Source organism: Phaethon lepturus, unplaced genomic scaffold (genome assembly GCF_000687285.1).
Source record: "Phaethon lepturus isolate BGI_N335 unplaced genomic scaffold, ASM68728v1 scaffold16780, whole genome shotgun sequence".
Taxonomy (NCBI): Eukaryota; Metazoa; Chordata; class Aves; order Phaethontiformes; family Phaethontidae; genus Phaethon; species Phaethon lepturus.
This window is the reverse complement of record NW_010509973.1, coordinates 17,122-30,117: the sequence shown is the minus strand read 5'-3', so window position 1 is coordinate 30,117 and position 12,996 is coordinate 17,122. Positions and strand designations below refer to the sequence as shown.

General features: G+C 36.9%; 1 protein-coding gene across 1 annotated transcript in view; it reads right to left on the bottom strand.

Moving 5' to 3' along the window:
• LOC104625284 (guanine nucleotide-binding protein G(q) subunit alpha-like) overlaps nucleotides 1–12,996 on the bottom strand; it is a gene marked incomplete at its 5' end in the record, with an annotated part of 33,527 nt that overhangs the window by 10,085 nt on the left and 10,446 nt on the right. Inside the window, 2 exon segments of the mRNA XM_010292909.1 lie at nucleotides 9,593–9,722; nucleotides 10,579–10,707. Of these exon segments, the coding sequence (XP_010291211.1) occupies nucleotides 9,593–9,722; nucleotides 10,579–10,707 (259 nt within the window).

The following is a 12,996-nucleotide window of genomic DNA, read 5'->3' as shown; positions in this document are numbered from 1 at the left end:
CAGGAATGCTGCTGCACTGTTGATACCATTAAGCACCACACAAGATGAATGAGTAACAACCCCACATTTAATTTGTTTAAATGTAAACAGCTGTAAGTGCTCACAGTGACTGTCACTCATCTCCCACTTTGAAACCACTGAATGGCAGCAGAGTAATGACTCTGAATTGTTGGCTGGAAGGCATCTCTAGAGTTCATCTAATTTAGTCTTTCATTCAAGGACTATTTGCTACAAGCTGGAGCTTGCTTTCTCAGTAGCTAACAAGCCATTCTCAACAGCGATGCCAACCTTCACAGCAATGCCCTCTGACAGCAGCAACAGCTCATCATGGCCTCTTCAGCTTTGGAGGCAGCTGGTACAAGGAAAATGAGCAGCGAGATCACTGTTTTCATCATCCCCCAAGATCTTCTGGCCTGGGCAACTTCTCTGCTCTGCCTATATCTGCACTAAGTCCCAAATTGCATAAAGACATATTGATATTGTCAGCCATTACTTTATTTTTTTCGTTATGGTACACAGATGCCAGCATAAAATTCTCCCATCCTCCACACAAACTGACAGTCACCAGTCCAAGGTAAAAATATCATAATGAAACACAGAATAAAAAATACAGCAGACAAACTCCACAAGTGAATAGAAATTTGTTAACAACAAACAGATCATATAATCTCAGACAAGATTATTCCAATCTCTTATTAAACACCAAAAAAAGGCTGTACTTGTTCACAGATCATAAGACTGTCCAGTTTTATGACTAGAAACTTGTTTTTATGAAACATAAATAAAAACAAAATGAAATTTCTTTCTGCCATGTACCTCTTACTATATAAAAATTTTGCTCTAAGTTTTTTGTATGATGGTTAACATTAACACAAATATAACTAGACATACAAACTGTGTTTTCTCACATTTTTATCCAAATGGAAACTCTTACTCTTCCTCATTTTTAATACCTTAAAAAAGAGTATACTTCCTTCCACTTTTTTTTTTAATCATTTACCTTCAGTTTTCATGTTAAAATGACGGATTTCTAGTTTGGGTTTATGAATTGAAATTCTCTTTGCTATCTGTTGCTCTGGAAAAATATGCAATTACTCCTGCAATTACAGAAATAATAGAAATTGGCATAATTTATAAGCAGTTTAAGAAGAGAAATCCTGAAAAACACCTGACGAGCAATAAAATAGCATTTAAAAGCTGCATCAGCTGGTACACAGTGAAGGGAAAGCAGCATTTCCCAGCTAATAAACATAGTGCTTTGACAGAAATGTCCAAGTACCATATTAATCTGAACCAATGCAGAAGCAGTAGTGGAGTTTTCACCCAGCCATTTCACTGTCTTTACGATTGTCTAGAGTGGCACCTAGTGGGCATACTGTAACTTACATATTGAGTGAAAAATGTAGTAATTAATTTTTGTCTTTAAAATTGTTACTAATTTAAATAGTGTCTGTTAAAATGTTGAAATGGTGAAAAAGAAGGTAGTAAGGAGGTAAACAAGATGCATTTTTCAGGCAGCAACTTGCCCTGCATATATAACTACATTTATGCTGAAACAAACGTTCATTTGAGTCAGAAGGCATTCAGAGACAGTAACTGTAGAAGAGGAGGTACCGATACAAGAGAGCTTCAGAAAGAAACCCAGGGGCTAGTATTTCGGAAGTTTTTTAGTATCGCAGCATTGCACTCTATGTTACCTGACAAAATCTTGTGCATGTGAATGGTTTTTGTGCGAAAGTCCGTATTTATTAGGAATGTCTCCGTTCTTCAAATAAGACTTCCAGCAATTATTTATCTAGAAGCATTGTCTGGCTGCACAGAAAGACCAAGTGTATTCCTTGTCTAGAAATTTAATAGAGCTGCTACATTAAAGTTGGGAAATATTTAAGTTAAAATTATATTAAAGTTATTATGGAGGAAATTAGGAAGTGGGAGGTAAGTGCAGAGCGCTCTACTATGTAAAAAAGTAAATACAGCATCAAAACTGGAAGAGCTTCAGATTTTTGCCACCAGTATGAAGTATAATCTTGCAGCAATACTGCTGTAACTAGCCATTTAAGAAAAAACTGTGATGGTTGTACAAATATTTTGATGAATAACTCAAATGCAGTAAGAGACAACTTCAAACACAGAGCTCAAGAATAATTCCTTAATTTTCTTCACCTTGCCTTGAATCTTTCTGCAAACTAGCCCGACAAAAAAAAAAGCTGCTGTTAGAGGACTGGGCGTAGATGAGAGCTGCGAACTCTCACCTCTCCAGCAACTTAAATTTGCAACACTGCACTTGCAAATATATGGCACTTTTATGTTCCCAGAGGAACAGATGAACCAAATGACAGCTGAAATCCATCAAATCAGCATGTTCAACAATCATCAAAGCACAAAAATACTGTAAAAAAAAAAAAAAAAAGAAAAAAAAAAGTGGTCCAGAAAGTGGCCAAAAAACATGGTCAAAACATTGCTGTCAAGTATTTTTAAAATTAAAAAATGGCTGCTAAATTAATTTTGATAAAATAACAAGAATGCCAGAATAATCAGTTTTTCATTAATACCTACACATTTTTGAGCAAAAATGGGTGAAAACATTTATAAATTAAATTGTCATTGAAAAAGGCCCTTTTCTGGACAGTTTTGACACTGGTTATTAAAAAAAAATAAGTGGCAGTTGTCTTTGCCAGCAATTGCTGCCAATAGCAGCATTTACCAGCAGCATTTCTGGCAGCCTCTGCAAGTGGGTTTGCAGTCAGTCAACTTCCCACTTCCATTATGAACCACCCACTTTAACAAAAGAGAGGCTCTGGCTCTTCCTTATGCAAATGCTTCCCAGTACCGATAGTTTACATTCGAAAGGTTCTTTATCCACAAACCAAAAAGAAAATGCATATGCGTACGTGTGAGCAGGTATGAACCATACATACAGTAACAACGTTTGGCACAGGCGGTTAATGTGTTATTTTCTCTGGTTTCCAAATAAATGAGTTCTGAAGATTTTATCTCCCATGGAGATAACATTGTTAAACAATTACAAAGACCATTTCAGGATTTTAATTCTATCAGTGAGTTCATATTATCCCTCTGCCCTATGTTCAATTGTTCTGGATGGCTGAATGTTGATGAAAAAAGCCAGACAACTGAAGTATTTTTACTCAGGATGCAGAAAAAGAGAAGTGCTCTGATCGCAACATTGAGTTTTTTCAGCCTTCATGCTAAGCCATGTAGGACTACCCTGTGAATAAGGAACACAAAGTGCTGGAAGAGAAGTGGAAGCATGCCCAGATGTGAACAGCGAGATAGTTTTGATGAAAAAATGAAATACGTGCTTCAGTTAATTGCCTCCATAAAAAGTGAAAGTATTCTGAACTCTGTGGCCTCATGCCATTTCTTATTTTTGTCCCACATCAAAAGAAAGTGTGACTGGAACACCGTACCGACTTGCCATCTGTTAACAGATCACATTGATGAACGCTACGGAAGTTCCATCTAGGCTCTAGATACCCATCTATTTTGCAGATGTATTTTATCCAGATTCAAAACATGAGCATGTATGCCTGCATCTACATAACTGTATACACACACAAATGAGTTCACACTAAAAATACCCATCCTGGGTTTCATGTAATTTATTTTCATGTAATTTTAATACATTAGACTTTAACTAAAATGTTTTTTAACAAACCAAGCAACGCTGATCCTTTCTACTTGTGACAAGCAAAGACTAGTAAAATTTTCCGTCAATCAAAAGAATTGACATCCTTGCACAGTGCCTTTATTCAGTACTTGAAGCACAGAAACATCACACAAAACCACCCTACTAAGTTCCTTCAGTTTTAATTTGCACTTGTGGCTGAGCTACTGAAGTCCTAATTTTCTAAATATCCTGTTTTGCCTTCATACAAGTGTTACTTCTGATAAAACTGCAAGACAGTTCTTCAGTGTAAATTAAGTACTGTGAAGGTAACTACATTAATTGAGATATCCACCATCAAATAAAGTAGGGTTCTTCAAGGTTTTAAAGAAAGCTATGGCAAAATCACATGGCATGACCACAAAGATGCTCCACAAAGAAACAAACAAAAATATCTCCTTTCACTTTTCAGACTATCATTTGTCTACTTAGAATGACAGAAGAGTGTTAGAAAGGACCTGTGGAAGCTGTCCAGTCCAACTCTTTGCTCCCTGCAGGATTAACTTTGTCATTAGATCGGGTTGCTCATGGCCGTGTCCAGTCAAGCTCTGAACAACTCTCTCCACGATGGAGATACTACCCCCTCTAAGCAACCAATTCTATTTCACTCACTCATATGTGGCTATCATCTTGCAGCCCTTGTGATCTATGAACACCAAGCTCAACACAGTTTTACTGAGGGCCACTGTATTTACAAACTATTCTATTAAGTCATGAGACAGCTTTAATGATCCCCTTGTAGTAATGTTTTGGAGAAAGCATTTTTCAGAACAGCTTCATTCCCAGATTCCAAAAAGCTTCCAAAAGCGACGCCACCAGTCACATGCACCTGCTCCCTTTGATCTCTCCTGTTCTGCTTGTCTGAGTAGCCCCTTCCTGCAAGTTTTGTACAATGGCTTTTGGAGACATTGCTTGAGTGACTTCCAGACCTACTGGTTCTGTTCACATCTCAAAATAAAAATGTTACGCTCTCCTACTGCTGGTGCCATGCAAATGTCTGCTACTGGTAAATGAACCTGCTATTCTACATTTCAGAAACTTACAAGACTTGATCGGGGATCACAGCTACGCTTTGCTCCCAGGTTACCAGCCACTGCTTTAAAAGTTTATGAACTCAGGATAAATCTGTAAGACAATGGGATGCTGAACACAGAATGAGAGAGCATCAAGTTATAGCAGCAGAATTCTCAACAGTGCAAGCAGCAGTCTTCACACAACTCTGGCTGCTACACCACTACATGCTGCACTACTATATGCTACTATATATTACACACAGCAGCAATGAAGCAGGTTTAGGCAAGTTTCTGGGAAACATTTTCTGTTCACAATGAGGCATATGGTAGCACGTGCAAACGTATTCGTTGGACTATTTTTTAAATGACTGATCAAGACTGGCACAAAAGTTTCAATCTTGTTATCGTATGACGTTAGATCATGCAGGACCTTAAAGCAGACAAACCACTTGGTTTCCTCAGCTGAACTGAGGAAATTATATCCTGTCTTCTCTGTTTTTCCTCTGGGAACACAGAAAAACAAAGATCGCCACCTATAAAAAGCGCACATTTTCATAACCACCATAGACCTATAAAGCTATATGAAATCATATACGCCTTATGACTTTTAGTGTGCTAATACGAAAGAAAAATATGTGAAAGCATCAATAAATGCTGTCTTTATTTTGCCATTTCTAACTACTTAACAAGCTCTGCAAAGATCATGAAAACCTCCTTTTCACGAAACCAGATTTTATAGGTCTGCTGTGATGTGGAACCCTGGCACAGGTTGCCCAGAGAGGTGGTAGATGCCCCATCCCTGGAAACATTCCAGGTCAAGCTGGACGGGGCTTTGAGCAACCTGATCTAGTTGAAGCTGTTCCTCACTGCAGGGGGTTTGGACTAGGTAACCTTAAAAGGTCTCTTCCAAGTCAAACCATTCTATGATTCTCTGTCTCTAGTCCTTCCATAACTGCAAGTGGTTACCAGTTCTCTTATAAAGCTGGAACTCGTTTTTGCATTTATTGCACTGAGAGCATGAGATTTTGTATGTTTAGAAGAGCTATCTGTGACACGTATTTAAATGCAGCATATCCTGGAATATGGATTCACATGCTTTATCTAGAAAAAATCCTTCATTTAAGAAAACAAGTTTATTTTAAGAATGGAAAAGTTCTAAACTGTGCTTTTTGATAAAATCAAAAATTTCTCCAGATCTGCTGGTATAACTCAGAGCAAAAGCCTGACCTAAAGGACATGATACCTGATATATTAATTTACCAGAGAGACGATTCCTTCATTTTTTATCTCACCTCTAATTCTGTCAGACTTTTCTGAAAAAGTGAAAAGGTCAAGAATCTGATAATTCAACTTATACAATGTTCTCCTTCGTCACATCATATCAGAATGAAGGATGATTTACTTAATTTACAGTACTATTAATGTAATTAGTATATTATGTCCTCTGGATCAAATTTTGTCCTCATTTCCACCAATGAATCGAGACAGACTTACTGTTTTATTAAGGGCAGAATTTGGAACAGTTAGCTATCTCTCCTTTTACATGTATTTAAGATGAGGAAGGCATTTCAAAACTGTACATAACCTGAAATTTTTGAAAGATACTGTCCTTACCAAGTTTCATGTTGTATTTATGGACCAAAATCAGATGTTTAGTTATGTACAATCTAGACAATACTTGAGAGAGGAGAGATGATGTTGTTTCTGAGTATTGCCTGTTAGAGGAACCATAACTAAAAAAGAGTTGGGCAGCTATGCCTGCTTTTCTTCAGATTTGAAGACCTCAACTTTTCTGCTGCAGCTCTTTGTCATGGGAGTGCAATTTCACAGATGTATCATTTAAGAATAATCCTACACAGGACTCTGAGTAACAGGCAGTCTGAAAATTCATCTTATTTCCTATGTATGATACCCCTTACAGAGTAGTTACAATATATTCCTTAGAACTTCTAATACTTAACTCCTCCAAGGGCATGAAGACGGAAACAGTTCCCAGCTCAAACCCATATACAACCAGTGAGTAGAAGTCTTTGAGAGACACTGGCAAAGCCTCTCAACTCAGTATAGCCTCACCTGATTTATAATCCAAATGTATTTCACTCAAATAAGCTAAACAAGGGAAGAAACGGACTTACAATTGAGAGTCTATCAGGCACTACATTTTTAAATACAAATCAAAAGTCTTAAGGGCTCTAAACCAGTTTCGTAATGATGAAGGGTCATATAACAATTCTTACAGATTTATGTTTACTCATGAAAATGAGATTAATGAAAAATTGTATTAACTAAAAAGAATGCCACAGATGATTAAAAAGTATAGTTTTCTTTGTAAAAACATACTACAAAGAAAAAGACTTCAGGCAATAACATGCAGTGGACTAATTAGAAAATGAAAGTAGGCCATCTTACAAAAATCATACTGTTTAATCAGGCCATGAAAGCAATGCAAAGGGAGCAGCAGAACACTACAAGTTGTCGAGTCAGATCTTTTAATTTCAGTAAGAAGCACACAGATCAAAGAAGGATTAGATTCTATCATAGCATCACATGGATGACATACATATGAAGAAAGTAGGGCATTTACACACACTCTCTCACTGTGGTGCTAAAATTTTAATACTGTTTCACATTTTAAAGATAAGTGCGAAAATGTATCTCTTGGCTGATTACCAAAGTCTCCAAGTTAAATTAAGTCTTCCCAGCTGAGCTAGTCACACCCCAGTGAAAAATAAAAATATTTCTGGGGGTAAATTTCTTAATGCAAGGTGTCAACCAAGACATCTAAAACCTTCTCCCATATGTCTCGTATACAAACCATGCTTTGCTGTATGCAGAATAAATAAACCCATTCTTTTCCCATGCATTCTGGGACTGTAACGTTTAGAGATACAGGGAAAGCAAAAGGAAGGGAAGAAAGAAGTGTTCTGGTATACCAACAAAACCTAGACAGACAGGCTACAGCTTGCTGAAAGCCAAAATTAAACTGCCCAGAGGGCTGCTTAGGTCTAAGACAATCTGGATGCATCCCAGAGCTAGTCTAACCAGGCCTAAGGATGCTGGAAAGCGCCACGAGGGTCTGTATGTATAACTTGAAAACAAAAACTGTTTTGAATTAAAGTTATGAATGTATTTTAAACTGAAAGACAAAAAGGTTTGGAAGTTTTCCACTGTTGTTAATAAGAAACATAAATAGTTTAGCAGTGAGGTGGAAGAACCATCTGCAAGACAATGAGGAGTTTTACAGCTTTTGCCTCCATGAAGTGTTTCGAAAGTGAAAACTTGAAACAGCTTTATAAGTAAAGTGATTTTTTTCGCAATAGTTGGAAAGTAGTTACAGAAAAGCTACCACAACTTTAAACACTACTTGAGTCATTAGAGAGCCCAAAACATAAAGGAAATCTTCAGCCAGATGTCCTGTTCAGTTCCCAACATGTGAACCTTTTTAGTTTATGAGAACACAGAGCAAGATTGTATACTTCAAATGACTCAGCCCAGGAAGGTATTGCTCCACCTTCTACAGTAGGGATGCTCTAAGTAATGATCTGCACACTGAAGTTATCTGGCAAATCACAGCAAGGGTCTGAGCAAGCCACCTGAATAAGACAGAGTATATTTAATAGGGAAGCAGAGTCTGGTAAACCTAAACCTACAAGCAGCTGTCTCTGTGAGAAACACAGTGTGAAAACACCGTGATAAATAGCTAACATCAAGAAGTTTGGAAGTTTATTCTGGATAGCTAGAATACCATTTGAAAATTACCATAACTAATTTGCCTTTATGTGATTTCCAATATATCTTGTTTTGACTTGTATAACTAAAATGCTTAATACTTCTGTGTTGACTTTGTGGCTACGAAAGAATAATGCTAACAGAAAAAGACAGAACCAGACATTTCTGTCTTGGCTTGGAATGAGCCAAGTCTGAGTCAGTTTTCTTTTTATCTACATGTCTAGCTTCCAAAATTAGAAGAGATTAAGTTGGTGCAGATTACATGCTCGTTTCTGGAAATTCAGCTTTGAATTATATAGTTGATTATTTAACAAACGCATGGATATTTTTCTTTTATGGAAAGTCTATGAATTCAGAAGCTTTCAGAGCTCTCAGACTTTATTAAAAATGAATTCTGAAGAAAGTTCAGCATATCTACATGGATGTCCAGGGACATCTGTTTTACCTTGTTATGTCAACCATTCTCTTCAACAGTTAAACCCACATGCATGCAGTGATGAAGAACATTCAAATGTTCTCTTTTTTTCACTTAACATTTTTAAGTGTTTGTTAAAAAACTTGGCAGAGGACAGTGCTGGTGCAGAAGTCATGAAGAGTTTGATGAGCAACTTAAAATAGTCCTTAGGAAAGACAAAAAAATCTAAACATTAAATAATCTCCCTACTGTGTAAAACTGCATTCAAAATACTGGATACTAGTCTGCTTTGCCCCTCAGCTCATCCACTTTCTTACTTCTGTTATTTTTTGAAATGAAAGTACAATATACATTCTATGCTTTAAGTCAATGGAATGAAGTTTACGACTTTAGGGTCTGTTCTAGCAAAGAATCTGTAAACTTTGTCTTCATTTCCACCAGCTATTTTTGTGGCTCTGCTACGTAACACTAACTGCACAAATAGCTACATTAAGAACATTTCTCTATATTCAACTGTATGCCCCTTCAACACAACACAGATAGGCTTCTTTGAATCCTCCATGGGATGGGATCAGCTTTGCCATATCTGAAGACTGATCCCCACCTCCCTTCTTGATCCCTGTAGTGCTACTAACTCCACTGGGTACAGTCGTGTACGACTGCTGGCAGACACATTTGGAAAACATCTGGGAATGCACAAGTGAAGTTATTTTTTTTTTAAACTGGTGCTTTTTGCTGATGCTTGCTTACCTCATTGTCTGACTCCACAAGCACTTGATCATATTCACTAAGAGCTACTAGGAACATGATAGATGTGACATTTTCAAAGCAATGTATCCATTTTCTTCTTTCTGATCGTTGGCCTCCTACATCCACCATTCTGCAAAATTAACATCCACATCAACTCCATGAATACCTTAACAGATAAACACACAAGGACACATACAATAACAAAATCCAAGAATTTAGTTGAAAACATAGTTTGGTTTGTTTTTCTTAATGATTTTTTCCATTGATATTTAATGGAATCTGTTGTAAGTAGACAGGTAATCATATTTGCTTTTAAGTATGATGTGTTCTCTGTATTTAATTTATTGTGGGACTCAAAGCCCTCAGATTTCTGAGATACAAAGGCCTCATGAGCCATGATTTGGCTGTGTATGCCCTGTGTATTCATGAGAAACAGATGTGAACAGAATAGACTTGGTGGTCTGCCGTTTTCCCCCCATATTACCAGAGTGAAAATATCCAACTTGTTAAAGCTTGCCCCATTTTACGAGGACAAATAGAACACAGTATGTAAACAACTGTACTTGCATTCAAGTAGGGTGATTACTCTCTAAGGCAGAGTAATTTCCCTCTAAAAAACAACTACATGAGTGTTAACTTTGTATTATGTAATTTAGATGAATTACGAGGACACATAATTGTATTTTCAGATTATTAGTCATAATGAAACTTTGATACGTATTATTGAAAAGATGAATTGCAAGTTTTCTATCAGTAATAACCACCTTCAGAAAAAGACAAACCTAGTTGTCTTTCATGCTTCTGACATCTTTAACAGCAGCTCCTTATTATATGTGCACAATTACATGAAAATATAATGACCAAGCTCAAATTTTAAAAACATAGAATAGTTGCTTTTTATGCACTTTTAGCCAATACTCTATACATGGTATTACTAATGTAAAAGGAAATGACAAAGCAAGTGGGTGTTAAAACTTTATTTCTACCTGAAAATGACGCTTTGTAAGTCGAATGGATATTCAATGATCCCTGTTGTTGGGACTCGAACTCTGAGCACATCTTGCTGAGTTGGCAGATAGGTGGAATCTGCTATGCGGTCCAAGTCATTAAGATAGCTATAGACAGGGAGAAACAACAGGAATGCAAGACAGTAACACCATCATCCCACTGAGGAAAAGATAAAGGAAGACTTGGGAATGGGTATGGGCTGTGGGGTAGAAAGAAGTACAACAGAAAAAAGAGCATTATCGGCATAAAAGAGGGGATAAAGTATAAAAATGTGCTCCATCATCCCTTCCTCTACACTTTCATAGCTTCAAATACATTCTACAGAAGGGTAGCATAATTATTCTGGTTTCTTTAATGCACGTTTGCTTGGCTTTCACATGTAAAGTCACCAAAGATTCAAAGTTTTCACTTACATAATTCTAGGCAATTTAGAGACAAGTAATACTATGAAACATGTGAAAAATACAAAATTGCACAGCTGTATTTTAATATGTAACCTTTATCTTGATATTCATTCTGCAGTGTCTACACAGGTACATGGATAGACAAACATAATCTCCCAAGGAATGATGAACTGCTATAGAACAGATCATTATCAGTTATAAAATGATAAGAGGATAAATGGTACTGTTTGGGCATTTAGGAAAGCAAATTTAAAAAGGAAAAAACCCACCCACTGACAAATTAAAAAATTCTCTGCATCCTGTTATTGGAAGGCAGCACTGATTATTTAGTCGTATCTCTGACACCTGAAATTCCTGCATTCACACAGAAACTTCCCATTAACTTAATAAGCCTGCAGCACATGAAATGCACCCCAGTCAGTCAGCAAGTAACCCAAAATTGCTCTAAAATTGCTTGTAAAGGTTCACTGACCACAACACAAAGCTATTCTGCTGTTTCTTAATGGTGGGTCCAACCATAAAGCACCAGTGTACTCGAAGTTTTACTTAATTATCATAAAAGACATGCTTCGAAAAAAGAAGTGTACCAATGTGTGTGTGATAGACTGTTCAGGTTCAGGAGCTGGACATCTCATGAAATCAGTGCACCAGGCAGCTTGGGCTCTCCCCATGGTAGAAGTCTGGGAGAAAGATTGCTGCAGGAAATTAAGTTCTTGGGCATTTGGTTACTTCCCAGCACAAGAATGACAGAGTTAGCCACTGAGGAGATAAATTAAACTATAGATGCCCTCATTCATTCTAGGGGAGGAGAGGAATGGTCTTGTAATTTATTGAATGATCATGAAGTATCACTAAGCTCTGAACATGTTCTTTTCCTTGTAGTTATTAGTGAAGGTGCTCTTTTTAAATAAACCCACAGAAGAAACTGTTAGGTTTCTTCTAGATGCTCTGAATAACTTGTTAACAAGATAGTGAGAGCAAGTTATCCTGAACAATGACAGAAATAAAGCAGTTTGATTTCTACCTTACAGCAAAAATACAGAAGAACTAATTTGTTAGCTCTGGAACAGAGCCAAGAACATTATTAAATCTCCCTCACTAAAATTTTATTCATGAAAGATTAATCTGATAGTAAACATTCAATGTCAGAAAGTTACACATAGTTAGAAAGATGTATTGAACCATGTTTCTCAGGTAAGTCAGAAGCTACTACTCCGAAAATATTTTATAAGAAGCCTGATTAGTTCCTGCCAATAAGAAAAAGCCTTGAAAGTATGAGGACTTCATCTGCCCTCAGTTGTTTTACAGAAAAAGAGTGGACAAGAACAACATCAATTTGTTGGGGGAGCAGAAGTGTAAGTGAACGAAATCCATAACCACCACAATAAGAAACTGACAAGAGACCCTGAACTAGCTTCTTCTTCCCTCCCACACCACAAAAAATTGGTTTTGTTTTGTTTTGTGAATGTATTTTGGAAGTGTACAAAGAAGCATTGTGGGTCATTACATGCTAAAGTGAGATTCACAAGAGCAGGAGAATCTTAACTTGAATAAATTGTTAGACGGCCGATTTACACGAGTGTCTTGTATTCCTTTGTCAAGCTTCAGCTGTGGTCTCCAACATAAGCCTGGTTACTGCACCTCTGCACCATCAGCACAGTGGACGTGTTACTAAAATATGCTGTAATGCAAATCTGGCTGATTTTAGAAAGGCAATAATGTAAAGGTATACTATTAAATAATTAAATTTCATTTGAGTTACCGGAAAACGTTGAAAGGGCAGATGAGGCGTTTTTTTTTTTCCCCTAACACAAATCACTGAAGTAATTTAGTTCCAGAAACATTAACATATCCTTAAAAAATACGTATCTTTTCCCCATCCTCATTCAGTTCTGCTCAAGATACACTCATTTGATCACTGAACAGCAACCTTCTCGCTCATTTCACCTGTAGCACCTCACAGAGCCTATACAGTCCATAGAAGAGTCCTTA